At 52.3% G+C, this 27,842-nt stretch overlaps 1 protein-coding gene across 1 annotated transcript in view; it reads left to right on the top strand.

Annotated features, from left to right (window-relative positions):
• The window catches only part of CDH4 (cadherin 4), a 634,999-nt gene that overhangs the window by 458,039 nt on the left and 149,118 nt on the right, over positions 1–27,842 (top strand). The window contains exon 4 of the mRNA XM_058562376.1: positions 6,035–6,208. Coding sequence (XP_058418359.1) covers positions 6,035–6,208 — 174 coding nt within the window. The remainder of the gene's footprint in view (positions 1–6,034; positions 6,209–27,842) is intronic.

The following is a 27,842-nucleotide window of genomic DNA, read 5'->3' as shown; positions in this document are numbered from 1 at the left end:
CCAAGGGGTCCTGAGGGCCAGCAAACCCAACCCAGACTCAACTAAGCAAGAAAAGGTGTGGTGGGATGATTTATGAGATGTTCGGGGGAAACGGCCTCAGGGCTCAAACGCTGTCATCAGGCCCGTCTCTCTCCACCTCTGGGCTCTGTCCACTCCATGTGCACACCCTCCCTCCCTTAAGCGGCTGTACACGGAGCACTCACTACTAGCCGAGCCCCGGGGCTTGGCCGTGGGGTGCAGGCTGGGGAAAGACACAGGCGAGCCCTGCACCATGCTGCCACATGTCGGGAGCCCACAGACAACACCCCCCATAGGCGCGTGCCAGGCTCTCGGCTCAGGTAGCGGCAAGCGTGGAAAGAAAAGAGAGCCTGTGGAGGGACGAGGATGGACTGCATGTCCAGAGCCCCGTGAGGAGGCCACGTGAGGACTGCCGAGGGCCAAAGCCGCCATCCTAGAGTGGTCTGGGCAGGTACCAGCTCTCATGTGGCACTAAGCCAGGGGAAGAGGGGGCGGCTGGGGTGTTCAGAGGGCAGGGAAGGGATGAGGGGGCGAGACGCAGGCAGGGAAGGCAGGAGGGCACTGCACCCATGTGGGTGGGAGACCAGGAGCCTGCAGGGGGAGGGGGCTGGGGGAACCTCCACCTGCCCCAGTCAGACCCTAATCTAGGGGCAGCCCTCCTCCTCCAGCAGCCAGGGATAGTCCTCTGCCCAGGGGTCACGCGCCATCCCTGGGGAGGCCCCCTGGCCGGGTGGAATGCCGGGCTCTGACTGCCAGGCCAGACTCTCATGCCTGCCCGCAGCCAGAGAGGACTCTGGGAAGGGACCCCCCCCCACACCACCCCGAGTAAACCAAGGGAAGGGGTGGATGCTGGAACCCCACCTCAAGCATCCAGAAAGGACCCCACAAATCCCCCCGGGCAGGATCAGATTGCCTGCCTTGCTCACTCCTGCCCTTATATGGGCAGCCCCATGCACCCTTCCCCTCCCGCCCCCCCGCTTGGCCCCTCCCACACTAGCCAGGCAATTTGGACAAATCCTTTCTCTTCCCTGTGCCTCAGTGTCCTTACTTGGGACACCCTCAAGCCTGCCTGCCCCCTAGCCCACCCCTCTGAACACTCAGAGCTCTTTCCAGGCCGGGCCTCCCCACCAGGTCTCCCGGCTGAAGCCCCCGCTACCCTCTGCCCTCTGTGCCCCACAGGACCCCCTTCAGTGTGACCACCCCCAGCTCTGTCCCGTCTCTGGCTCCTTCTCCCGACTGTGAACCTCATCCTTTCACACTACGCCCCGGTCATGTGTTCTATTGGTGCTCAGGAGACGTGTGTGGAACTCCACGTTTAATTCTGTCCACAGAGTTTTCTCCGTGCCCAGTGCGTGGCCAGTGGTGCCTCACAACCATGCCCGGACAGTGGCGCCGCCCAGGGTGTGGGGCCAAGAGAACACCTCAGCCCCCAGGACAGGGGGTGGGGGTGTCACCAGAGCAGGTGTTCCCTGTGATGTGCTCGGGCCTCGGGGATCCAAGAGGCCTCCCGGGAGGTGCTATGAGCTGAGTCTGGAACACGAGGACACCACCCCGGCAAATGGAGGGGCCGTGAGCTCAGCCAGGTGGGATCGGGGAGCTGGAGGAGCTGGAGCAAGGTGAGGAACGGGGTGTGACCTGGGCGGACTCCAAGGGCACCGGGAAGAAAAGAGAGTCACGGGATTGCCTGTGGGTTTAGGGACAGGGCGCAGCCCAGGGTGCACCCCAGCCTCTGTGTGGACCCAAAACACAAGATGGGGGATGGCTATGGGAGCAGAGCCCAGATCTGTCCATGCTGAGGTTGGGGGCTCTGGGGAACATTCTCAGGGAGGGGTCCTGCGAGCTGTCACAGCTCCAGGAAGTTAACCTCTCGACCGCATCTTCTTAGATGTCCAAGGAGAGAACAGCTGGACCAAGTGATTTCCTCCATACTCTTTGTTCTGCAAATGTGCAGGTACAAATTTGGTTGGATCCAAAGGCCAGCTCAGCAGCCGGGACCCTCCCCGACCCCGCCAGTTACAAGACCACTAGCTTGGATTAAACTGCCTATAATGACCCGGTGAGGGGGTGTGGCTAGCCCATCACGCTGCCATGCTCTCAGTTTTGAGAAAATTGTGATATATTATACACACACACACAAAGACATACAAACGCACACACATGTGTACACGTATACATATGCATGTGTGTATAATACACAAGCACACATACTCGGACAGATACACACACACATACCTACGTATACATACCTGTCTGAGTGTACGTGTACGTCTATACGTGCATGTACATGTACATATATGCTGTGCCTCTATACGCCTGTTTGTGTGCATGCACATATATAATTTTTAGTGACAGTCGCATAGAGGTCACTTTCATATCATTACCCACCACTCAGCCATTGTTTGCTCAGAAATACAGAACACAGGAATGAATCGGGAGAATCAGCAGGTGTCATCTGTGAGGAGATGTTTTTGAGAGCTACTGGAAGCATTATTTGTCATTAGTGTAATTAGGCATCAGTGTTGACACGCTGTGTTCCGAATGGGTCCAGGATTGTCCCGTGTTCAGAATGGGATTTCTCTCCCGCAGTAACTGCTAATCATCGCGGATGTTTGTCCCCCAGAGAAGTGGGTGCGTCTTCCAGGCTGCAGCCTGCACAGGTCTGGCATTGATTTTCACCAGATTTTGTTATTACGTTTGTCTCACAGCTTTAAAATAGTAGCAAATATGTGCAATTTATTTAAACAACACTCGGGAAATTAACGCCACGAAAGCTCATCCTCGGCAAATGAAGATAAAGCAGGGTTTTTTAAAAACAGCTCTACGAAAACCCTTTACAGTCCTGAGTCTGGAAAGCAGAGGGCTCCGGGGACGTTCTGCCAGGGCATCCCCAGTGAGGCAGACCTGTGTTCTCTGCGCCATCACACAGGGAGCTGTGGGGGGCACCGCGGCTGGCCGGCACCCCTCCCAGAGGTTGTGCTTGTGGCTGGGGCTCCCCCATCATCTCGTGCAAGGTTCGTGTGGCCGAGTCTGGCAGGCTGCCCTCATGCAGACCTGCTCAAGAACAAGCACTACCCTGTCCCCTCCCTGAGGCAGGTACCTGGGGACAGGTGAGCCTAATGCCCTGTGCGTCGAGGACATCCTGGCGAGGTTGTGCGTTTGTGAAGCACATCCATCACCTGGAGGGCTTCCCAGACACAGAGGGCAGGCCCCGCCTCAGAGGGAGTAAATCCCAGGGGGAAACTAACACTGCATTTCAGACGAGCTCCCTGGGAGCCAACACTGCTGGGCACTCAGAGATCTCTCTCCGGGTCTGAGCTTTATCACAGGTGTCCTGGGTGCTGGCGGTTCCCCACTTCTTCCATGGGAGTACCGATTTCTGCCCAGCCCTCTACTTCCTAATGTGAGGACCAGTAAAGGGGATGCGACCTCACAGGCAAAGAGACCCCCAAAGTGAGGGGCAGCCCTCAGCCAGGTGCTCTGGCCTTGGGGGTCCGACTCCCAGCATTGAAATTCTGCCTCTGCCTACTAAGCTGTGTGACCTTCAGAGGTTACCTGGCCTCTCTGAGGCCCCCCTGTTGCCTCCCCGGTAAAGCGGGGATGATGACGCTCCCCACTGACCTGGTGATAGGGAGTGTCAGGAGGAGACTGCGAGGGAGGCTTGACACCTACAAGGCACCGGCTGCTCGTATAGGAATGGAGAGCAGCAGTCTGTGACCAGACTGCAGGGGAGAATGTGTGGCCAGGACTGTCCTCAATGCAGTTGTGAAACTCATCAAGGAACCTAGAGACAACCCCACCCTGTATCGTCACGAGGACTGAGGATTAGTCACAAGCAGCATCTATGAGTCTGATATAATGTCATATTTCCACAGAAATCAAGGCCGCCAGGGATGTACAAACCTTGTGTGGCTTCTTTCTGATGAAGGGTGGGGAGTGACCTATGAAAGCCTTTTGGTTTTTAATTGCTGAAAACTCTTGAATGCAGGAGCTCCACACACTGAGACAGCTGGGACCCTGGTGGAGAAAGTCTCAGAGGCGGTCCTTCATGGGAGTGTGGCTTGTCCAGATGGATTTTTCCATTTATGTAGCTTTAAGTTTAGGCATTCGGGGCAGATAAGATTTTTTTTTTTTTTTTGCATCAATTAGGCAGTTTTGTCTATATGTGTTTAACTTATTTCCATGCATCTTTTTTGTGAAAGGGAGTGGGGAAGGTCTCTGTCCACAGAGGGCAGTGCTAAGACCACTGGGGGTCCTTGCCGGGCCTGGAGCTCAGCTGGAGGGTGGGGACGCCGCCAGGACTGGAGAGGGACAGCCTGTGGTCAGACGCCTCCAGCCAGCTTTGTTCTCTCTGCCTTGGGCTGTCCTGCTCCCAGGTCTGTCCTGCTATGTGGACTCTCATATGCTACCGGCACCGAGACCTGGAGTAAAATGAACATCAGCCATGAAAATGGTGTTAAGACATGTCAGATGGGGCACCTTGAACATAAAGATGGAGGTGACACATGCATAGATGTCACGTGTTTACATGAGTTCTGTTGGCTCTTTTAATTATAGAAAGTCATGTACATTATATCATTCAGGAATACAGAGAGGTAAAAGGAATAAAGTAAAATATAATAGCATAAAACTCACTGGTGACCAGAGAAAACCAGAGTTTACATTTCGATGTATTTCCTTCCAATCTTTTCTCTGTCCTTTACAAACAAATGGAGACTCACGCTACATACATACTTTGGTGCCATCTCTCCACTTACTATTATTTTGTGGACATTTCTTCACGGCACAGTGTCCAAAGAGTAACTTTGAATGACTACATAATATCCCAAGATATGAACATGTCATAATGCATTTAACTATTATTTACTACTATCAAACATCCAGAGGTTTTTTTCTGGTATTTTTACCATTTTATACATATTTAATATTATTATAAAAACATCTGCAATGAACATCTTTATACAGAGATTTTTTTCCACATATAGTTCATTGGGGCAGATTTCCACCTGCAGAGTTATTGGGTCAAAAGCGAGGACCATTTTTGAGGCTCTTGATAGTCGCTGGCAAACTGCTGGCAGAAGGGCTGTCGTAGGTGCCCCATCCGCGGCAGCGCAGCCAACGTGCAGTCCCACTGGCCTGCCACTAGGCATGGGCTCCGCGTCTTCTCAGTTTAATACCCACAGCGGACCTCGGAATTTGGTGCTCTTGTGAGCATCCCCACTTTATAAAGGAAGTAGCTGGAGTTGAGAGAGATTAAAGGACTTGCCCCATGTTACACGAATCTTTGGATGCATGTAAATACAAGACGCCAGGTCTAACACCACGTCCCACACCCTCATCCATCTCCCTCTACTGACTAACTCACAACACACTCCTCCGGGCTGAGGATTCATTTTGTTTGATCTTGTCAGTTTGATAGGTGAAGAGGATAAATTACCTTAATTTGCATTATTTGATTATTGGAAGACATGAACATTTTTCGTAAGTTTATTGATCCTTTTATTTATTTTGCTGTTAATTATCTATTCATGTCTTTTTCCTGTTATAAAAAAGATTCGTTTTTTTCTTATTGAGTTGTAAGAACTCTTTACGTAGTGAAACTGTTAACCCTTTGTCAGGTACGTTGTAAATCAAGTGTTCCAAGTTCATCAATTGCTTTTAGGATATGTTTTCATAAACAAGAGTTTTAAATTAAAATGTATTAGTACTTTCCTTTGTGATTTTTTTCCATTGTTTTGGGCTTAAATGTCCCTGATCCACCCTCCTGGTTAAATAGTTAACTATATTTTCTTCTTTTTTATAGTTTCTTTACCCCCATTTAATTCTGTAATCCATTTCTTTGTATGGATGAGGGTCTTGCTTGATTTTTTTTTCCCTAACACTTAGCCACTTTTCCCAACATCATCCAGTCTTTCTTGATCTAGGATAGTACAGATTCTCTAACAGAGACCTTCTTCTTGGTGTAAAACTTAACCAGACTTCTGTGGCTCTTCTCTCCCCACTCTGGATAATGCCGCAGAAAGGAACGAAGAGCACCCTTCTGGACCCCTCTCAGCCGCCGGATGACACGCTGTTGCCGTGGCCCCAGCACCAGAACTCCAACGGGTTGAGGCGACAGAAACGGGACTGGGTCATCCCACCCATCAACGTGCCAGAAAATTCCCGCGGGCCCTTCCCACAGCAGCTTGTGAGGGTAAGTGGAGACGCCTCCTGCTGGGTGGGGACCGTCTCGCTCGGGCCCCAGCCTCTCCTCTGGGATCCTGTAAATCAGGTCTGATGGGCTTGTTGCTGGAACAGGGACACGGCTCTGCATTTGGTGTCTGAGAAGGTCAAGATCTCACCTTCTCAGGAATGGGATAAGTGTTACACAGAACAGAGAAAGATCAGAGCACGATCCGATGGAGTTGAGTCTTCTCTCTCTCTTGGTTCCTGTCAAGTGACTGCTTTGGTGCCTGGAAGGAGTTAAGGGCGGGGACTTGGGTCATGGCTTTTGACCTCTGACCCCTTTCTTTGGTCTGATTGTTCACATTTCTTTCCAGTTGTGCCAGAGTCGAGTTCTGGGTCCCTTCGCTGATTCCTTTAGTGTCTCCGCGCTCCCAACACCCATCGCAAGGTTGTTTTTCCTGGAGGAAGAATTCATTTTACAAATTTGTATTTCAATAATCATGGCCATCAACTAGCATTTTCTTCTTCCCTTTGAAGAAAATTGCAACCCAATCTGAGCAATAATTTGATAAAATGATGGTGAGAATCCCATTAAATAATTCCTATCCGTTGTGGAAAGCCTCACCCACTCTGTGGACTGGGGGTCCTTGGAGTATCATTAGGGGTCGTTTCCATTCCTTGAGCTGATTTGCCTCTGTTTTGTTTCCATTCCTGCAGAAAGATGGGGTATGTGTCTAGAATGCAGAGGTGAAGCACAGGAAGCAGCAGACCTCACAGGCCCCCAGTCTTTGTGTCTCCAGCATCAGACACCCCACCACACGCCCCCCACCCAAGGGGACGTGGTCGTTAAATATCACCCTGCCTTCATTCCTGTAGCGTGTGATATTGTGATTTATAATAAGAAACATATATTTTGTCCTGTTTCTTGCACAGAGCTCCTAAAACCCTTGGAATTTCTAAGTGATAAAAGTGATGAAGGTGTCTTTTATTATTCATAACAAGCCCCTTGCAACCACATCTGAGTTTATGTCAAAGAGGTGACTTTGGAATGCTCCTGAGGATGGGGGCTGGTTGCCAGGGAACCAACCATGTGATTAGAAGGATGGAACTTTTAGTTCCCCCCTCCCCTGGGTCCCCCCCCAACCTCCAGGGAGGAGAAAGGGGCTGGGGATGGAATCAATCACCAATGGCCAATGAGTTAATCAATCATGCCTGTGTATTGAAGCCTCCAGAAAAAAACAAAAAGATGGGATTTAGAGAGTTTCTGGTTTGGTGAATATGTGGCAATGAGGGAGAGGCGTTCTAGGAGAGGGCATGGAAGCTCTACGCCCCTTCCTACATACCTCTCCCTACGCGTCTCTTCATCTGGCTGTTGATTCCTATCCTTTTATATCCTTTGCAATAAACCAGTGACCTAGGAAGTAAAATCTTTCTCTGAGTTCTGTGGGCCGCACTAGCAAAGCAATCAGACATGAGGAGGGGGTCATTGGAACCTCCAGTCTGTAGCCAGTTGATCAGAAGCACAGGTGACAACCTGGGTGTGCGATTGACATCTGAAGGGGGAGCAGGGGGCAGTCTTGTGGGACAGAGCCTTTCCCCTGTGGGCTCGACACTGTCTCCAGGAAGATGCTTGCAGAACTGAGTTAAACTCTAGGACACTAGCTGGTGTGGCAGAGAATCGCTTGGTGTGGGGAAGAGCCCGCCCCTCTGGTGTGAGAAGTACAGTGCGTGTGTGGTGGTCGTGTGAGTCGAGGACGAACGCAGGAGAGTCTTCCAACTCACCGCATGCAGCCGGCCCTCCTGCCTCAGTCCCCAGGCGAGCAGTTGGGCCATCACCTGCCCGTGAGTGGCCTGCCAGAGTGGAGATTCCACCGCGAAACGGAGGTGAGGACTTGAGCGAAGCCCTCGAGGACTGAAGCCCCAGCCTGGGTGTGGTTTCCAGGGACTCACGTCTTCCAGGCCAGTCTGCCAGCCCCCCGTCCACACTGACACCGGTGAGGATGCTCACGACTGAGTCCTGTGGCCCACACCTTCGTTCACGCCCTCACCACCCTCACAGCACTTGCCGCATCCGGCTATCGCTTGTCGTTTACTTAGAATTTTTCTCTAGTGATTCATTTTTAATATAAATAAATATATTCTAAAAGGAGACTTTATAATTAGATCACAACAGAAAAGCTGCTATTGTTTGTTACAATGGAATTTGACTGAAAACAAGCATAAGGCACAGAAAACAGAGTTATTAGTGTCTGGCTCTGTAGTCATCTGTCCACACTCAGAGCCTGAAGGCCGCCCTCAGTTTGTTAAGAAAGGAAAGACGACGTGCACATCATGAAGTGTTTAAGTTACTCTAGGACCAGAGGCTTCCTCTCAAATGTCATGAGGATTGAAAGCAGTTGGAAAGGGAGTGAGTTTTTCATTGTGTGATTCAGCTTTATTTAAAGCCTGTGCTGGTACCACCCAAAAATCACCTCTAGTAGACAACTGTTGATCTAACGCAGGGGTGGGCAAACTTTTTCTGTAAAGGGCCAGATAGTAAATATTTTAGGCTTTGTGGGCCAACCAGCCTCTGTTGCAACTCTGCCTTGCTAGTGTGAAGGCTGCCATAATAAGTATGTAAATTAACAGGTGTGGTTGTGTTCCAATAAAACTTTATTGACAAAAGCAGGCAGTGGGCCGGATTTGGCTCGTGGGCCATAGCTTAACAACTGCGGATCCAACTCATTTCCCATTCCAGGGAGACCTGCCCAAGTCATCCTCGCAGGTATTTGGCAGGAAGGTTACGGTGAGTGAATTTGTAATGAATACCAAGGGCTCTCGTCTGCTCACACACCAGAGGGTACTCACGTGACATTGGGCAGACATCTTAGCACTGCTGGAATATTCTATTGTCCTGGCTTTCAGAGTGTCTCAGGTTAATGATCCTAGCATGGACATGTAGAACTTTTCTCCTCTGTGCCCAACCGTACACAAGTCTGTAAAATGTATCAAAAGGAGAGAAGGCCATGGTGGGCAGAGCCCTTGTCCCTCAAGGATTCCCAGGATTTCTGGGTTCATTGGTCCTGCTGCTTCCATCTTCTGCTGCACATGGAGAAAAAGACACTTCTGTACTTTCTGCCCGACTGACGTCCAGTGGTCTCAGGGGTTGAGAAGTCCGGGCTGGCGACGGGACTAACAGAAGAGCCAACTATTCCCAGACCAGCAGAGGGCTCGGGTCTCCCGATGGGCTCAGTGGGATGGTGATGGGGGACATTTCTTCTCATGCCGTCACAGTGACATCTGCATGCTCTGATGGGGAACGTGCTGCATTTTCCAATTTGAAGAGGTACAAAGAAGGGAAATTTGCCCCCTCCCTGGTTAACACGAACCTTGCAAAATCTGGCCCGAGAGAGCAGCAGACGGCAGGAGCTCTCAAGGCTCTGCAGATGCAGGTTCCTGAAGACTCTCTCTGCCACTGGCATTTCTAAACTGGAACTGCGGGGAGAGGAAACATGGCCGTGGCGTCAGGTGTCAGATAGAAAAACTGCGATCTCAGTGATGCTGGGAAACCATCACCAGCCACTCCGGCTCATTGAGGGGGCAGCACCTTCTGGTTTCTAGTCTGCAGCACTGCTGTGGTTTGGAGTGAATTTGCCATCTGCTCCACGGACACCCTGACATGTCCAGCAGCCCCTGTAGGGAAGGCCACCTCCAAGCCAGGAGCGTCTCCTCCAAAACAGGCTGTGAGCAGCAGGATCGGGTGTGGGTTAGAGCTGGCTGACTGCTATAATGAGCATTCCCAAAGTCTCAGGAGCCTAGCACAATGGAGGTTCACTTCTTGCTCCTGGGAAGGTCGTTTGGGGAGGGGGCTCTGTGCTGAAGTCACTCCAGACCCCAGGGTAAGGCCCGCAGGGTCGGCGAGGCTGGGACACGGCATGCATCCATTGTGCCTGAATTTCACTGACCAAAACCCAGTCACATGGCCATGCCTAATTGACACTGGGAGGTGTGGCCCAGCTCGGTACCCAGGAGGAAAGGGGAATATGTGCGGTGAACGGCTGGTCTCTGCCACAACACGGTCTCGAGATGAGAACAGTGTGTGTCCTGTCCTCACTAATGGCTGTACTGTGCCAAGGAGCCCAGGGCCAGTGGTGGCCCTCGGTGAGCAGTCAGAGCTCACTTACCAACCCTTCTGTAGACTGGGCTTTCTCCACCCCGCTGCTCTGCTGTGTCTTCTCCATAGCACTTAGTGCTCTCTGACTTCACGTTTGTTATTGATTCATGGAAGACTAGGCCTCCTGAGGCAGAGGCCCTGCCCGAGTCTCTAGTGCTGTAAACAGCTCCTGGCACACAGTAGGCTCTATGTTTGTTGAATAAATGAATGAGCGAGTGAGTGAGCGAACGAAGCAACCCCCGTGGTGGACATTGTGCTGGGTGCCCATTGGCTCACACACCGGAGTGGCCGTGGCACGTGGAATTTGACAGGGCCCTTAGCACGGCTTATCCTGGGGTTCAGAGTTTCTCCAACTAATGAAGGAGGCCATTCCCATGGCCCTTCCCTCTCTGTGTCCACCAGAGACAGGCATCCAAGCTGAGCTAGATCCTTGTGGGGAGATACATCTTCAGCAAATGGAATTTCCACTACGGTTTCTGTAAAAGATTTGTCTTTTCCAAATAGACCCCAAGTCACTGTGTAAGAACTCAGCCCAGAAACTCATGCACACAAACACACACACACGTGTGTGCCCACACACACCATCCCACTTCACACACACACACGTACACCCACATTCTCGTATGCTCACCTTCTCGCCCCTTTCCTTTTCCCCCATTATCTAACGTAGACAACTGTTGGGGGTGCTTTTCTGCTCCTGTTTCTGTCTATAGGAAGTTGATGAGTTTCCTGTCAGTGTTTCGGGGGAGCTTGCTCCTGAAAGAAGCCCAAATCACGGCGAGCGTGAATACAGCTTGATGGGGAGCGGGAGGCTGAGTGTGGAGCACTTCGAGGTTCAGCTGGGATCAGCTGCAATTCTGTGCTCATTAAGGCATTTCATTCTGATAAAATATGTTAAATGAAAAAATGAGAGGGAGAGGAGCAGGCAGAATGTTCTTCCCAAAAAACCTCGCTTAATTATAGGCTTTTTCCTCGGAAAGAATATTGTGTCTCTTCATAAGCGCTAGCTGTGCCGTGCAGGGGGAATAGATAACCTACTCGTGCAGAGAAAAGTCCTGAAAAGGGAGAGAGTGGCTATAATTGGCTGGGCTGCTGGGAGCCATGAGTGTCCGTGGTGAAGCACAGAAGCCCTCGTGGGGCGTGCCCACCGGCGTTAGACCATGCTCTAAATTAAGTGGTGATAAGGAGACGCAGCCACATCGTGGAGATGCGACTCAGAAGTCCCCAGCTGTCCCTTCTTCTTAGAATGAAGGAGGAAACAATGCACTGTCATTAAGCTAATTCCCTAGGAATTTAGATAGAGGCTCTTCGTTATGGAGGGACCACGGAAACAGCAGGAGGGCCACCCAGCAAAGGTTCGCAGGCAACCTTCCCTGCTCCCGAATTCCAGTCCTGGGCTCTGGACAGGACAGTTTGGGGCCATCTGTGGGGAGCAAGCACCATGCAGGCACAGGAGGTTCAGAGGGGAGAGGGCATGGAGTCCCCTCGTGGCCTCAAGAACCTCCTGGCAATCAGCTTTCTGTGTGTCCTTCAGAATTTGGTCCCTTTGCCGTCGCGGTTAGGATTCCTTCTCGTGTACGTTAGGGAGCGTGTTGAAGAGCTCCTTTCTTTTCTAGGATATATGTTTGGTTTTACTTCTGGAAAGATTCAGAATGAGGATAAAATCAGACTTTTAAAGAGAGGATGCATTTCTTAGCTGAGTCTAATAAAAATTCAGAATTTGTTAACTTGCGAGGTTGTCCAGGGCAACTGTAGGAATTGGCTCAAGACGGTGAGGAAGAAGGTAGTGGTATGGAAGACAAGTACGTTAATTTTGGAAGTTGATGTTTTAACAGAAGTGCTTTAACAAGAAGTCATGCAAACCTGTCCTCGGGGCCCCTGCGGGAGAGCAAGGCCTGGACGAGCAGCTCTGAATTTAAGACTCTGGAAGGAAGTCATTACATAATCGCTCAGCGTCAAAGGTGACCACGTGGAGAAGACAAACCGACCATTCTAGAGTAGGGAGCTCATGAGAGCACAGCTACAGGTGCCTGGAAGGGTTGTTCAAGTCGGCTCCTCACACTTGACACCTCAAATGGGCTCAAACTGATTGACATCAAAGCTTTTCTTCACATTTCCTTAATAAATTTGGTTCCCGTTTTGTGCGCACATGCCACATTGCTTCATCTCCAACCACAAATATTTGTTGACCTTCCGCGTGAACAGAGATGGGCTAGGTCTTTGGAACACGGGCTTAGGAGCTAGTTGAGCGATGAGACATGCACTGGGCCGGGGTCTGCATTGTGAGATGTGTGACAAGGACGTAGTGAGTCACCCCCTATCTGGCCCAGGGTAGATTCTCCATAAATGTTCATCAGATGTATGAATTCATGTGGAGAAGCTGGCTGGATTTTAACTCAAAGTTATCCTACAAAATGTTTGCTGGGTAACCTTGCAGTATAATTATCACTGAGTCCACCTAGGAACCTATTTTCTCATACTCTGAGGGCGTTCATTCATGTATGAAAGACTGAGCAGTCATTATTCACTGCCTCATGGAAGTAAGGTGACTTTTTAGAGCATGATGTGTGTGCATTTTTCCCTTTGTTTCCCCATTAGACCCCAGGAGAAGGTCTAACTGCTTAGCATGTCACACAGGATCTCATGATCTGACTCTGCCCCTTGGCACACCAAATTCCAGCCATGCTGGGCTCCTTGCAGCCTCCACACTTGATCACACCTTGATTACCTGGAGTCCTGTGCACAAGCTCTCCCCTCAGCCTGGAGTGTTTTCCCACTGCACTTGACACCCTCCAACCTGGCTACTTCCCGCCTCCTCTGAGAATGCCCCACCTCTCAGGGCCACAGAGGCCCTCCTATGGGGTGCATGGCACCCCTGTTGCCTGCCATTGTGGCAGAGTTTTTACCACTGTTTCGTCAGTGATTATTGGTCTGTCTCCTCCACTAAAGGTAAAAGTCCTTGAGAGATAGTCCACCTGTCAAACACAACACTGGGGACAAACTAGATGTCATTAAGTACTTATTAAATGAATGAATGATACAACCCTCATGCCATCTTTACTAGTCACCCATTCATGATCATTATGAATATCGTTAGGTTAAATATCCTTGAGAATAACGAAATTGGAAGTTCTGCTTCTGGTAACAGTGGAGTAGTTTATATCAGATTAACACTTCTAAAATAACAATTATAAACTCTGGGGGAAAAAATTTATTTGAAGCTACTTCAGAGTGACCAGCAATAGACAGAAACAGAAACTCCACCCTTGAAAGAAGGAAAGAGCTCTGGCTGAGATCTGGGTTTATGTGGCTTTCCCTCTGAGAGCTCTCCTCATCTTGCATCAAAGGGTGGTGAGATCACACGCAGAAAACCACAGTCTTACTGGTCAGAAGAGTTGGAAGATGGAGTTTAGAACTGACAAAGCAATGGATTGTGAGGGATAAATCCTATAAAACATGTAGCCACAGATAGAGATTCTCAAATCTGCTTATAAACTGTGCCCAGCTCCTTGGCTGTCCCTTGAACTGTACATGTATGAGGGAGACTCCAAAAAACTCAGTGAAAAGCAACAGCTAGAAGGTTGAAAGAACTGAGCAGAGATTTCAGCTGCTGCCTACTCAAGAGTAACAGATTTAGATTTGAGTCCAGCCAAGTTAACTCCCTGCTGTAACAAAAATCAATACCTTTCAGAGAAAGATAACAGAATGAGTCTCTACAATATATCATCCACAATGATCAATAAACAACCAAAAATTACTAGACACACCAAAAAAAAATGTGACCCATAATTAACAGGAAAAAAATGCCCATAGAATCTAATCCTGAGACTATCCAGATATTGGAATTAGCAGCAAGGCCTTTGAAATAGCTCTTATAAATATGTTCAAGGACTTAAAGGAAAATATGGTCAGAATGAATGAATACACGTAGAATGACAGCAGAAAATGAACTCTAAAAATATAACTAAATGAAAATGGTAAACCTGAAAAGTCCAATACCTCTAATGAAAAAAAATCACTGGACAGGCTTACAGATGGATTGTAGAAGGCAGAAGAAAGGGTCTGTGCATTTGAAGATAGATCAATAAAAATTATCCAAACTGAAGAATGGCAGAGGAGAGGATGGAATCACAGAATTTCAGTGGGACAAGGTCAAGTGGCCTAACGTGTGTAATGGGAGTCCCAGGAGAGGAGAGAGATAATAACAGAGAAAAAAGTCCTTAAAGAAATAATGGGGGGCCTGCCTGGTGGCACAGCGGATAAGTGCACGTGCTCCACTTCGGGGGCCCGGGGTTCATAGGTTTGGATCCCAGGCACACACAGATGCACCACTTGTCAAGCCATGCTGTGGCGTCATCCCATATAAAGTGGAGGAAGATGGGCGCCGATGTTAGCCCATGGCTGGTCTTCCTCAGAAAAAAGAGGAAGATTGGCATTGGATGTTAGCTCAGGGCTGATCTTCCTCACAAAAAAAAAAAAGAAAAAGAAATAATGGTTGTAATTTCCTCAAATTGGGTAGAGAAACAAACTTACAGATCCAAGAACTTCAGTGAATCCCAAGTAGAACAAATATAAAGAAAGCTTTACCTTGATCATAATCAAACTGCTGAAATTCAAAAAGTAGAGAGAAAATCTTGACAGCAGAGGAAAAGGTGCAGTACACACAGCATACAACAATGAGAATGAGGACTGGCTTCCCTTTAGAAACAATGGAGGCCACTGGGCAATGGAATGACATTTTCAATTTACTGAATGCGAAAAAACTATCAACCAAGAATTCTATATCCAGAAAAAAAATCCTCCAAAATTGAAGGTGATATAAAGACATTTCTGGTAAGCAAACTGAGGGAATTCAGTGCCAGCAGACGCACAAGACATGGTAAAGGATGATCTTTAGGCTGAAAAGAAATGACACCATTTCTTTGGATATTCAGATCTACAGGAAGGATGGAGAGCACAGGAAAAGATAAATTTGTGTGTTAATATAAAAGATTGTATTTTTTCTCTTAACTTATTTATAAAACAGCTGACTATTTAAAGCAAAAGTGTAACACTGCACTGTGGGGTTTATAATTTATGTAAATGTAGTAAATATGACAATAATAGGACCCACTGGGGAAGGAGACTGGGTGTAGCTCAACCCCTGGACTAAGCCCTGCCTATCAGATGGGGTTGTCTGATGGACACTGCACAGCGTAACTGGGACTCGCCGCTCTGGCTGTGCACCTCCTCCAGTTGACAAGACCCTCCTCCAGGAGCCTGGGCCCTCCTCCAGGTGCATGGGCCCTCCTCCAGGTGCATGGGCCCTCCTCCAGGTGCACATACCTCTCCCCCAAGTGCATGGGGCTCTCCCCCAGGTGCACGGGGCCCTCCCCTGTGTGGATGTTCCCCTCCTAAAGTATAGCATACCTCCCTATCAAGGAGTCACCTGGGAGCAGGCTTTGGGCAGACTTGGCTGCTTTCTAGGAGGCAGAGGCTACAGACGCTCCAATTGCTAACCTCTCTAGTAAATCTTTAGGGTCTAGCTCCTCAAAGCCAGAAAAGCTTGTGGGTGAGTGAGAAATGAAGACGCCGATTTCTTTCCCTAAAGGAATCTCAGACTGAATGCCTCTGGGAAGAAATTCAGAACAGGGGTGCTCCGGGAGTGTACCTGTGTTTGGGTTTCTCCCCCATAAATAGATGTGAAGAGATGGTGGAAATGTCACCTCTGCCTTCGCTGTCCAGTCTACTGTTTCGTGTCTGCTGGAATGGAAGGAACCACTCCAGGAATGATTGAGGAAGAGATTCCGAGGGTCGTCAGCTCATCCCCAAAGGACACACACCTCCCTGAGGCAGGGTTAATTCTCCCGAGTAACGTTTTCATGGAAACAACGCGACTCCGACGTGCTGAGGCAGGTGACACTTTCACTTGCTCGTCACCTGCAATGCGGGGCGTCCCCTGTGGGGAAGGCCCGGCACCACCTGCCCCGGTGTGGGTTCTGAAAGTGCAGCCCCACACAAACACACCCCTTGGGACCTTCCACAGCCCCATCAGCCTCCCTGTGGCTGTGCGTCGTGCTGAGACCATGGGGAACTTACATCGTCCTTGGAAAAGCCACGGGGACGTGAAGAAAGCCGTCATCTCACGACTTGGCCGCCTCCTGTTCTGTGATTTAATCAATCGTGTGAAAGAAGCAGGCAGAACCTTTGTGTTTACTGTTCCCTCATCTGAGCAGAAAATGCTCCCTTTCTTGAATTGCTTTAATGGCTGTATTTATGCAGCTGAAAGTTCCTTAAGAAATGAAAGTAAAATCAAATTGCTGCAAACGTTCAGATAGCTTATCAGAGAATATTCAATTAGAATATATTAATATTTTAGATTTCCATCATTAATTTAATACTCAGAGATTTAATTCAGTCATTGACTCTCCGTAGCCCCCGTGGGGGGTTAGGATGCGAGCTGCACACCTGCCACAAACGGTCAACTCACTGCGGGGCTCCTGCCGACAGTTCCCACCGGCTCGCTTCTGCCGAGACCGCGGGGCCTCGGGGCTGCAGATAGACGCCATCCCAACCGCGGGTGCTGACACGAGCTGAGAGTTCTGCTGGGCCTCAGTGTCGAGGCCAGGGGAGGTCAGGCTGATCATGACGCGGAACATTCCGGACTCAAGGCGTGGTGCCCAGTAATCGTGGGAGAACGTGGCTGTGAGGGAGGAGGCCACCCCACCCCGGCCACCAGGGCTAGTTCTTTGTTCTTTTACTCCTAACTCGTGTCCAGGACAGTTTGGACGTTTCTGGGGAGATTGACTTCCTATCCCCCTGGTTCACACCTAATGAGTGGGACCGGGGCCACTGCAGGGCAGGGCTGGCCTGTGGACAAGTTTCAGGGGGACGTAGAGTCCTCAGGGTGTGTTGGGGCAGGTTGCCAGGGGCCCTTTCCTGGGAAGGGGTGTCCCTCGTTCTGCGATGTGGCCTTCTCCTTTCTTGTGTGAACTGACGGTAACGGTAGGTCAAGGTGGAGGTTATGTGTCCATTCATCGCATGATCCTTAGGCCTTTACGTGCACATGGAGCGCCCCTCTGTGCTGTTCTAGGCACAGAAGGTACACAGAGAACAGACGAGACAGTTCAGCCTTCCCAGAGCTTATGTCTGGGGAGAGGGATAAGTAAACTGATAATTACATATCAGGGACCAGAGGGAGTGGGTGTGGGTGGAGTTGCGTTCCACATAAGGTGGCCCAGAAAGTCACCTCTGGTGCGAGAGCGAAATGCAGTGGTGGAAGAACCATGGTGATATCAAGGGAAGAGCATCCCAGGCAGAGGGAACAGCAAGTGCAAAAGCTCAGAGTCTTGGAGGAAGAGTGGCTGAGTGTAGACGGCCAGAGAGAGAGCGAGGGCGATGAGCTCGGAGGGTGTCAGGGCCAGGTCACGAGGTACACGCCCTTTAGATGGGGCATGAGGTCCAGTGGGCCACAGTTGCCACCACCCCGTCGTCTACCTCTCTGCCTGTATCTTTCAGTGATGGTCCTGGTTGGGCTCCATGGGCATTTGGGTTGTGTCCCCCAATTTTGATTGAGCAGCTCTGAAAGAAACAAGTGCACACAGACATCTTTCCAGCACATTCCTGGGAGAGACAGGACATACTCATTGGCATTATTTCAGGGGCATCTGCTGTGTGATGGTGAGTGGAGGAGGGCTTGAGCTAGACGCTAGCAACCCTCAGGGAACGAGAGGCTCCCCTTGATCACTCTGTATCCACTCCACGGCCACGGGGTCATGGAGTGACAGGGTCACGTGCGCATGTGATGGGAGAAGCTGCAGAGCATCCACCAGGAAGGAAAACAACTCTGGGGGTTGCAGACAGGGAGCAGGAGTCCTTGCAGGAACGGAGGTGGGAGAACGCACACGCGGGCTTCTTTTTCAAAGATTTCTCCGTGCTTGGAAGGGAAGTGACAGCGGAGGAACACGGCTGCAGTAAGAACACACATTCCAGGGCTCGTCTCTGGGTCCCAGCTGGCGCCCAGAGGTGGGGTCAGGGGGTGCCCGGTGCCCACAGCAGGTGTCCCCTGGAGCCGACGGGGAGACAGCCTGCGGGCCGCCTGCCTTCCTGGGATGGCGACGGGGAGTTTATTCCTGCAACTGCAGTCCTGCAGGAGACCCGATCGTGTTTCTGACGATATTTGGTAGTTCCTGTTAATTTCTTCCAAACTGCAGACATTTCACTTTGAAGACTCCTTTCTCCCAAGTTGTAGAGACCCGGGTAGGGGAAAGCCTGCCTCCACAAAGCTCTTGGCTTAAAGACGCGACGTCCACTCACTGAAACAAGGGCATGGAGACAGGCTCGAAAGCAAAGCCAGCCAGAGCGGGTGGTGTCCAGGAGGGATGTTTGGGAAAGCAGACTGCTTCTAAGCTACGGAAGACAGCGGAAAACTGTCTGTGGTTTCCGCCTCCCCAGTGATGCTGGAACAGTCAGACTTCTGTCTTCAAAGTTACTCTTTAAAATGATGCCAGAGAAAGAGACTGTGTTGACGGCCCAGCTTGTGGCTGGATTCTGCTGTGTTTTATTTGCTTCTGGCTGAAAGTCCAGTCTGATAGCAGCTGGGTCTCAGGCCACACTGGCCCCAGAGCTCAGGGACCTCCCTGTACCAACCATCAGGAAAAGGCCTCACCGTTCTGACGGCCCCTGCTTTAATCAAACTCTGGGATGCCTAAAGATGCACTTGCTATGGCTCTTCGTTTTCCGGCCTGTCAGGCTGCTTTGCAATTGAGTTATGTGTTTGATTTGGGCTTTGGGGCTCCATGAGCTGTAAGGCTTATTTAAGTCGAGAAGCTGATTTCATTCTCTCAAAATGTGGGGCGATAAAAGCAAAAAAGCCATGGAGCCTCAGTGTCTGTTTATAGCAGAATTAAGCAGACCCCTAAGCAGCATCTCAGAGCCCGGGGTGGGAGGAACCAGCAGGCTCAATCCGCCTGCATGCAGCTCATCTCTCCCTGTGGTGCATCGCGAGGACAAACCGGGGATCTTATCTGACCTCATGGCTTCAGCAACAGTCTAACACATAAAACAAAGTCGGGAAGAGAGGACACAGCTGATGGGCTCCATGTTTGCACAGAAACCCCTCCCTGCATTGTGATGTGCTCTGTGGCTGCCTCTCTCCAGTGGTGCATCATGGCCTCAGCCCAGGGAGCTGAAGTGCAGATTGGAGCTGGGCAAGGGTTGGATGCACAGCATCTTCAACTCACCTACTGCCTCTGGAACTGACAGAGAAGGGAGAGGAGGTATGGCTGTCCTCCGTGGCCAACTTGGCAGGGCCCAGGTCTGGGCACGTTGACTCTGGAAATAAGCGGCCAGATCAAGATTTAGGCTTCCTATTAAAAATAATAGAATACAAAGGTAATCTAGGTTGCAGATTTAACATGTAGATTTGGACAGGCTTGATGCAAATTCTCAATTTAATGCTCAGTCTGAAATTGGTTGATAAAGGATGGCAGGGAGTGAGTAGTACATCCATAATCTATTAGGCCAGTGTCCCTCCATCTGTCTGTCTGTCCAGAAATCTATTCATTTTTCCATGCATTCATCAGTCTGTCTGTCCATCCATCCATTCATCCATCCATCCACTCATCCATCGATGCATTCATCAGTCTGTCTGTCCATCCATCCATCCATATCCCCATCCATCTGTCAATTTGTTCATCCGTCCATCCACTTATCCATCCATCCTCCCTCCATCCATCCATCCATGCACTCATACACCTGTCCATCATCCATCTATCTGCTCGTCCACCCATCCCTCTGTCCATCCCTCCATTAGGTCTTCTAGTACTCTCTTCGTCTTCACCCTCCACTGCTCCTGGCAGCAGCAGGACTCCAAGTCAGAGTTCTGGCGTAACCACAGCAACACACTCCTGCTACTTTTTCAGAACGTTTAAGGTCTTTGAAGTAAAGGACAAATTGAAAGGCAAAAAAATCTGCATCATTAGTTGGCATCCTTAAAATCCTTTCAACATTTGAAAACTCCCAATCGAGGATAAAGGTAATAAGTCTTTGACGGTGGAAAATTCTTCCAGGGGTTTGGGGAAAAGCCATCCCCTTTGGCTTAAGCACAAACACTACAAAACTATTTGACTTGACAATGACACCAATCCCTGAGGAAGATTTTAGGATCAGAGAAGACTTCTTGACCGTTTTCTTAAATCATCAACCGCAACAAAAATGTGGGCTTATAAAAAAAGAAGGGGATTTGTTCCTCCAGATTTCTCCTTAGAAGAAATTTTAGTTTTTTAGAGGAAACTCCATCTTAGGCCAGAAGAAAACAGCAACCTACCTGGTCATTGAGGAGACATTTATTGAGCATCGACTCTGTGGTCGTCATTGAGGTACAGTGGTGGCCACATCGTCGTGGTCCTATCCTGTCCTTGAGAGCTTACACTGGTTGGTGGAGACAGATGGCAAACATGTGAACAGACAGAGAAGAGTAAACTGTCAGAACACGGAAGGAACCACAGAGAAAATGAAACACAGGCATGAGACGGGCAGAGACAAGCTGCTGGGGACAGGAAGCAAGTGCTTGCGATGCGGCCCGTCAGTGAAGGCCTCTCCCAGGAGCCGCTGCTGAGCTCCTGCACGACTAGGAGCCGGCTGTGCAAGGATCATGCAAACAGAATGGCAAGTGCAGAGGCCCTGGGGCAGCAACGAGCTTGGCACACCCAAGGAATGGAAAAGTCTGTGCAGCGAGAATGTGGTGAGCAGGTGAGATGCTGGGAGAGCAGACCAGAGAGGAAGGCCGGAACCCGGTCACACAGGGCCTCTGGCCAGGGAAAGGTCCCTGTGTTGCCCCACATGTGGTGAGAGTCTTGAAGAACACCATCTGATTTGTGGTCCCAGAGATGCCTTCAGCCGCCGTGGGGGAGGGAAGGTTAGGGACAAGAGCTGTTCCTGAGTGCCAGGAAGGAGGGACTCGGCCCAGGGAGCAGTGCCGTGGGCCGGGCAGGACAGGAGAGGTGTCAAGTGAGGGACCGACCAGTGGGGGGCCCGGATAGGCTCAAAGGAAGAGTCAACAGGACTGTTTGGGGACGGGAGTGGAGGAGAGGGAAACGTCGAGGCTGGGTCCTGGGTTTTCAGCCTGAAGCACCTGGCGTACCCCAGTCACCTGGGGAGTCTGTTACAATGCAGATTCCTGGGCCCTACTGTCCTGACTGGGCTGCGGGAAGCATGGGTCACTGAGTCCTCTGTATTCCCAACATCCAGCCTGGCCTGTGCAGGCAGCCCAGCCTCGGCCCATGAGGACCACTATTTAGACAGACCCAGACCAGGAGACTTGGCAGGCCCCTGGGGCTCCAGCACCACGAGCTGCCCCCACATCCCCCGAGGGCCAAGCGGCCCCGAGGCTCTGAGTGGGCAGCCATGGCCCCCCAGGATGCCCGACTGAGCGATGGATTCCCTCGTCACCTCATAGCTCGGTCCACACTCAGGCCCTGGAGCACCGAGCTCCTGGTGGCCGCCTGGTTTTATTAGTTTGGTTTTCCCCTGCTCCTAAAGAGTGACAACACAGTGCCCTGGGCATGTCCTGGCGCCCCGGTGACCATCGGCCTGACATGACCTAGTACCTGCATCTCTTCCCGTCCTTCCATTGGGTAAAAGGCACAAGGTGGGCCTGGCTGGCTGGTGTGAACGGGGACTGCCCCCAGGATGGGACACCAGCAGCTCCACTTGACTCTAAGCTCAGGCCTCCTCAAGTCCAGCAAAGTCCTACAGTGCTACACACACACACACACACACACCTGGATTTCCATTTTGCCCCAGGGGACGCTGTTTACCATATGATCCTCAGCTTGGAAGTAAGGGGTAATACCATTTTACTCCCACAGGCAGGGACTGAGGCTCAGAAAGGTTGAGTGACTCGTCCAAGGTCACACAGCCAGGAAACAGCAGAGCAGGATGCCCACTCATCCCTGCCCCCAGTGCACAAGACTTAACTACTCAAAACCACTTCCCCTTGGATGGTGGGCAATGCCCTGTTGGTGGCTCAGCCAACCTCCACCCGACGCTTTGCTTACAGCCCAGAGCTGGGGGGCTGCACGGGAGGAATCCCAGCTTGGGTTGTCCCCTCAGCTCTGTGTCCTACAGCCCCCTGAGCCCACCCCAGACTCCCGCCTCCCATTTCCCCGGAAGGGAAATCCTACAGGAATAGACATAGTCCCACTGCTGTCTTCCTGGGCCCTGCAGACCCCCTGCTTGGGGAGGGGGACCAAGGGAGGAGTGGGTGGAATCCCATTATTCCTCCAGGTGGCCAAACCCGGGTGGGGTCAACCTTGAGAACTTGGCTTTAGTTACCGGGCTGGGTCTCACAGCCCTACAGGGAGCTTCGCCTGCAGCTCATCCCAAGAGTGGACGTGGAAACTGAGTGCGTGGGAATGGGAGGAGACGGGAAATAGAGCTGCCAGGCAGGAACCGTCTGCAGGGACTTATGCGAAGGTGGAAAATCTTCCACCTCACCGAGAAATTACGTTTCTCACTGCTTTCCCGACGGTGACACCTCGTGCCTGTTCCTGCTGCTGCGAGAGCACCATATGGTATCAGCTTATGCGATGCCCCAACGGGAGGGCAGCAAGTGCCAGCGAGCCACCCTCCCTCCTGGCGGCACAGGAGACGTGGGGCCCCAGCCGAGGGGCCAGAGCGGCGGCTGCCATTCTCTGCAGGCGGTGACCTGAGGGCCCAGCCACACTGGCCACCTGATGGCCAGAAGGCTGGTCAGTGCAGGGGCCACACGAGTCGCCCTCTGCACCGTGACCTGGAGGGACGCTGAGGTCAGCGCCAATTGGAAGGGTTCGCGTCATTCCGCGTTCTTCTGTGGAACGTGGCAGAGCCCGGGGGGGTAAATGTTTACGAAAGAGGCTAAACCATCGCAGCAGATAGGTAAATATTTGTCCTGAAGTGGAGTGGTATTTCTCCACAGCCCAAGTGTCAAAACCAAGAAGTTCTGGCTTATGTGGAGCTATGATTGTGTTAAAAAAACAAGACCCAGCTGGGGAGCTTGATTAAGGTGGTGCCCGAGCCAGGCCTCTCAGAGCCCCAGGTCCTGATTGAGAAGGTCCGGGCAGGAGCCTGCATCTTTAACAAGCGTCTGGGTGGGAGGGATGTGGACGCGGGAGGCAGACCTGCTAGAAGGAAGCTGTGGGCGTCACAGGCCCTCACGCTCGGGAGGATGTTTGCTCATCCCGGGTTGAGAAAGAAAACCAAAGTGGAAAAGCACAGCTCCGGGTCAGCGCCCCTGGGATGCAGTGTGGCAGAGGCGCTGTGGGGCTCCCTCTCCCCATCGGTCCACCCAAGGGGACAGAGAGACAAGGCGGCTGGAGGCTGGAAGGGGACCACACAAGCGAAGCACTCAGGAGGTCCACAGCGGGTGTCTCGTCTCGCCTCCACTCTCTCTGGGAGCCCAGCCTGGGAGCTCTGCCTCCAGGGTTCTCAGGGGAGCCCTGCGGGCACGCCCTTTATCACTTGGCCCAGCCCCGGTGGCATGGTTAATAAATGTCCCCCTCAAGATTTGAGCTCAAGCAGCTTAGCCGTCCGCACCTGGCAGCCGAGAGTTCGGACTCTGCAGCGGCACATCTGTGTCACGTGCGTCCCAAGTCCTCATCCCGACCTTGGGGAAGCAGGGAGCAGCAGCGGCGAGGGGCAGTGGGCTGTGGTCCTGCCTCGAGCTCACTCTGCACGGCCCAGCGTGGGGTACGTCTCCCCCTGGACGCACAGGTCCCACCACCCCTCACTGCAGACAACTGGCCGCAGGGTCAGTGGCTGGGCCACGGTCCTCATCCTGTCGAGACCCACCGGCTCCTTTTCAGGCTACTTCCACACGATTCCAGGGCGATGGGTCACGGAACACCGTGCTCCTGGTGTCCCACGTGCTGAATCCCTCTGGAGGCCAGTGGGCTCGCCAGAAAGAAAACAACTCATGTCCACTGATGGGGGTGTGGCAGTGCTGAGGGGAGCCATCTGGAAATCAGACCACACGGTCAAAAGCGCCTCATTCAGGTCCTTCGTTCTAGGAGGTGGGAATTCACGGACTCCGGCAGGCCAGTGAGAAGGCCGGAGTAAACCGTCCGGGACAGGGCCCTGGATGACCTGCTTCTGCCCCCTTGCAGAAGAGAGGGCCGGGCCAGGCGGGAAGGCGCAGGCCTGTGTCCCTCGGCACCTGGGACCACAGGTGCTGGGGGCCGTCAGTCTTGCAGAGAGGAGGCCGTGTGTCCCGAGTCCAGCGGCTACGCGGTGCGGACAGGGCGTCGCTGGCCCTGCTCTGCCGGTCACTGACTGGTGTCAGTGCTTCCTCGCAAAGCCGGCAGCCCGTGAACATTGGCCCCCGCCGACCCGTCTCCATCGGAGCCAGAGGCCGAGGGGCGACCGCTACGTCATTGCAATCAAGGGCCCCCGAGACCTCACTGGGCTCTTGGCCTTCTTAATGCAGGTTTAGAAAGCTTTTCATGTGTGTTAAATACATGGTAACTGCTTGTCGGAGCTGTGGTTGCTGAGGATGAGTTTCACAGCTGCTATATCTCTGATCAACTGTTACTTATAGTGAGCCCCATAAATGTTTCCAAATAACCAGATAATATTTTAATATCTTAAATAAACTAAGTAACTGTCTTATTACTTCTATCAGGAAATTACATTTAAATGGCTCTAAATTGGGAACCTCCCAGAGGCAGGTCCCCGTATCCGGCTGGTTTCAGTGTGATGGTGGTTGACACCCAGCTGTTACACTGGGGAGGAGAAAAGGTTAAATGTGTTTCAGGACGTAAGAGGATTATTTTAAATATTCCCATGAATATCGGAATTCGAGCAAGCTATCAACGTTCCTAAGTCAGAATCCTCTAAAGGCATGTAGGGATTTTGCATTCTGGAGTTCATCTTCATGCTCAGCTCTCTCGGGCACCTGTGCCCAGCAGCCCCGTCCCGCGTTTCCAGTTTGTGGTTTTGGGAGGGAGAGGGCCAGCACACCTCCAGAAACACCTGGGGCCCCTCTCGCCCTCCAGGGTGTGGACACTCAGCCCCGGGGATCCCTGCAAACGTGTTTCTGCAACCGTGGTTGTTGGGCTCGGGAGAGGGTTCTTCCCCCACGGTCTCCGGAGTCCCTCCTGCAGCTCTCTCCATCTGAGACGTCCCCGCTCCTGGGGTGGGCAGGGGTCCCTGTCCCAGGGCAGTAGATCTCCCCGGGCTGCCTTGCATCAACCCCTCTGCCGCCTTCAGGGGAGGGGCTCTGCACCTGTGCCCACCGTCCCTGCAAGCCCGGAACACTTTGACCTTTTCTTAATGGCGCTTGCTTCCCTTCCGGGCCCGCGCATCTGTGGTGACCAGCAGGGTGTGGAGGCTCCTGGGCACTGGCTCTTCGTCCACCCGCTTTTTCTGCAGAGAGATCCCCAGTCGCTGTTCCAGGGCCCGGCCCCCTTTGAAGCCCCAGCAGGGCTGATTCCCCACTATGTGAGGCAGCGGTCTGCAGCCAGCAAGGCCCCCTCAAGAGTGCTTTGAAGCCCCCAGACCTGGAGGCCTGAGCAGGCCCTGGGCCCTGACTCTGCGAGGAGGAGAGAACACCACAAGAGCACCTGAGAGCCCGCATGCATCTTTCTGGAGAGCTGCACGGCTCCAGGGTCTGGGAGAGTGCAGGGAACACCGATCAATCAAAGAGGCTTTTCTGGGGGGTCTCAAGCCACAGGGCAGATGGGAGGCTGGCTCACAGGACTGTGGGGAGGGAGCAGCAACAGCCAGAAGAGACTCTACTCATACTGGCATCCTGTGCTTCGCAGGACAGTGAACTCAGGTCAGTGGTTCCCCGGATGACTACGGCTTGACCCCAAGATCAGCTTCTGCTCTCATGTGGACTGCTCCCAAGCATCTTCCCAGTGGCCTGACCCCACGTGGACACTCTTTTTGGGGTCAGCCAGGCCCGAGGGCACAGAACCCCAGTTGGGAGGGTGGGGCTCTCTCGGGTTAGCCTTAGGGATATGACCCAGCTCTGGCACTTTCTAGTTGTATCTCTGAGCAGGTAGCTTTCCCTCCCTGGGCCTCAGTTTCCCCTGTAAAACAGGACCTTTCCATGGGTCGGCGTCAGTCAGTGTTAGCTCTTGGTGCTGGTCCGGCACCTTTGAATGCAGGAATGCTGACCCCGCATCTTCCTCGGCCCTGTCGGGATGTTCTGGCCCCTCCTCACTCATTTCTAACCACCCTCGGCTCCAGGGTCCTTGAATTCCCCGAAGTTACAGTGAAATACCATGAACTACGTCATCTTTGTTGGGTCAGAGAGCTCTGAGGCCTGGGCGGTAACCAGAGTGGAGGGCTCGGCACCCTTGTCTTGGGGCACAGGGCACTGTAGGCACCTTTCCCGCCGTTATCCCTTGAATGGCCTCATCACCCTCCACAGGAAGAGAAATGGAGCCCAGAGAGGGTGAGTCACCTGCCCAAAGACACACAGCCAGGACGGGCAGAGCAGGGGCCACAGCCTGCTCCCAAACTGTGATGTAGGCAGAGCCAGGGTCAGAGGGCTCACGGAAAGTTCTGGCAGAGCCTCAGGCTCAAAGGCAGAGCCCTGGCAGGCTAAGGACACAGGTGGTGTCCTGGAACCCCCACAGGGGCTCGGGCTGGGAGACAGTCTGCTGGAATTTCACGGCTCGTCTTTGCCAATCAGTGAGCCCTCTGAGGACCCCAGAACTCGGAACATTTCAGCATGTCGGGACCTCACTGGGCACGTGTGATAACAGCACGCATCCACTCTGCAGTGTTTTCAGGGCCCGTCTGTGCCACTGGCCCACGTGTGCCTGGGCCAGAGCCACAGGCTCTCCTCTGGCCCCTTGAGCATCCTCACAGGGGGCATCTGGGAGGGGGCACTGACTGCCGCCTTCTCCCTGGGCTGGAGGGAGGGGCTGCAGGAACCCGGAGTTCCACTGCGACATCCGTCCTCAGGGCCCCCATCCCGGGCAGAAGTGTTGGCTGCCCAGGGCCAGTGGGCCTTGCTCACAGCGGCCCTGAGTCTCCAGAGGCTGCATCCTGGGAGAGCGAGCAGAGAGCCAAGCAGAGCCCCGATACCTGGAGATGGGGGGACTGGCTGCCAGGCACCCTCGGGGCCGGGCTGGGTGCCCTCCTTGTCTAGAGTTGAGGGCGTCTGCTACAAACTGGCAGGTGTGGTCAAAGCCGCAGCCCTTCCGAGGTCTGCTGGGACACCCCGGCCCTGATGACTGAAGCCTGTTCCCTTCTTTGTGTCTCTGAAATGCAGAAGGGTGGCCTCCCCACGGTTGTTTTAATTTCCTGTGGCTGCCTAACAAGTCACCACAAAAGAGGTGGCTAACAGCCCACATTTATTATCTGACCGTTTGGAGGTCAGAAGTCTGGAATCAGTTTCCGGGGGTCACAATCAAAGTGTTGATGGGGCCGTGCTCCCTCTGCAGGCCCTGGGAGAATCCATCTCCTCGCCTTTCCCAGCTTCTAGAGGACACCTGCATTCCTTCGCTCACGGCCCCTCCTCCATCTTCAGGGCCAGCAG

This window comes from Diceros bicornis, chromosome 19, assembly GCF_020826845.1.
Source record: "Diceros bicornis minor isolate mBicDic1 chromosome 19, mDicBic1.mat.cur, whole genome shotgun sequence".
NCBI lineage: Eukaryota > Metazoa > Chordata > Mammalia > Perissodactyla > Rhinocerotidae > Diceros > Diceros bicornis.
The sequence above is the reverse complement of the archived record's forward strand: the minus strand, read 5'-3'. Positions and strand labels throughout refer to the sequence as shown.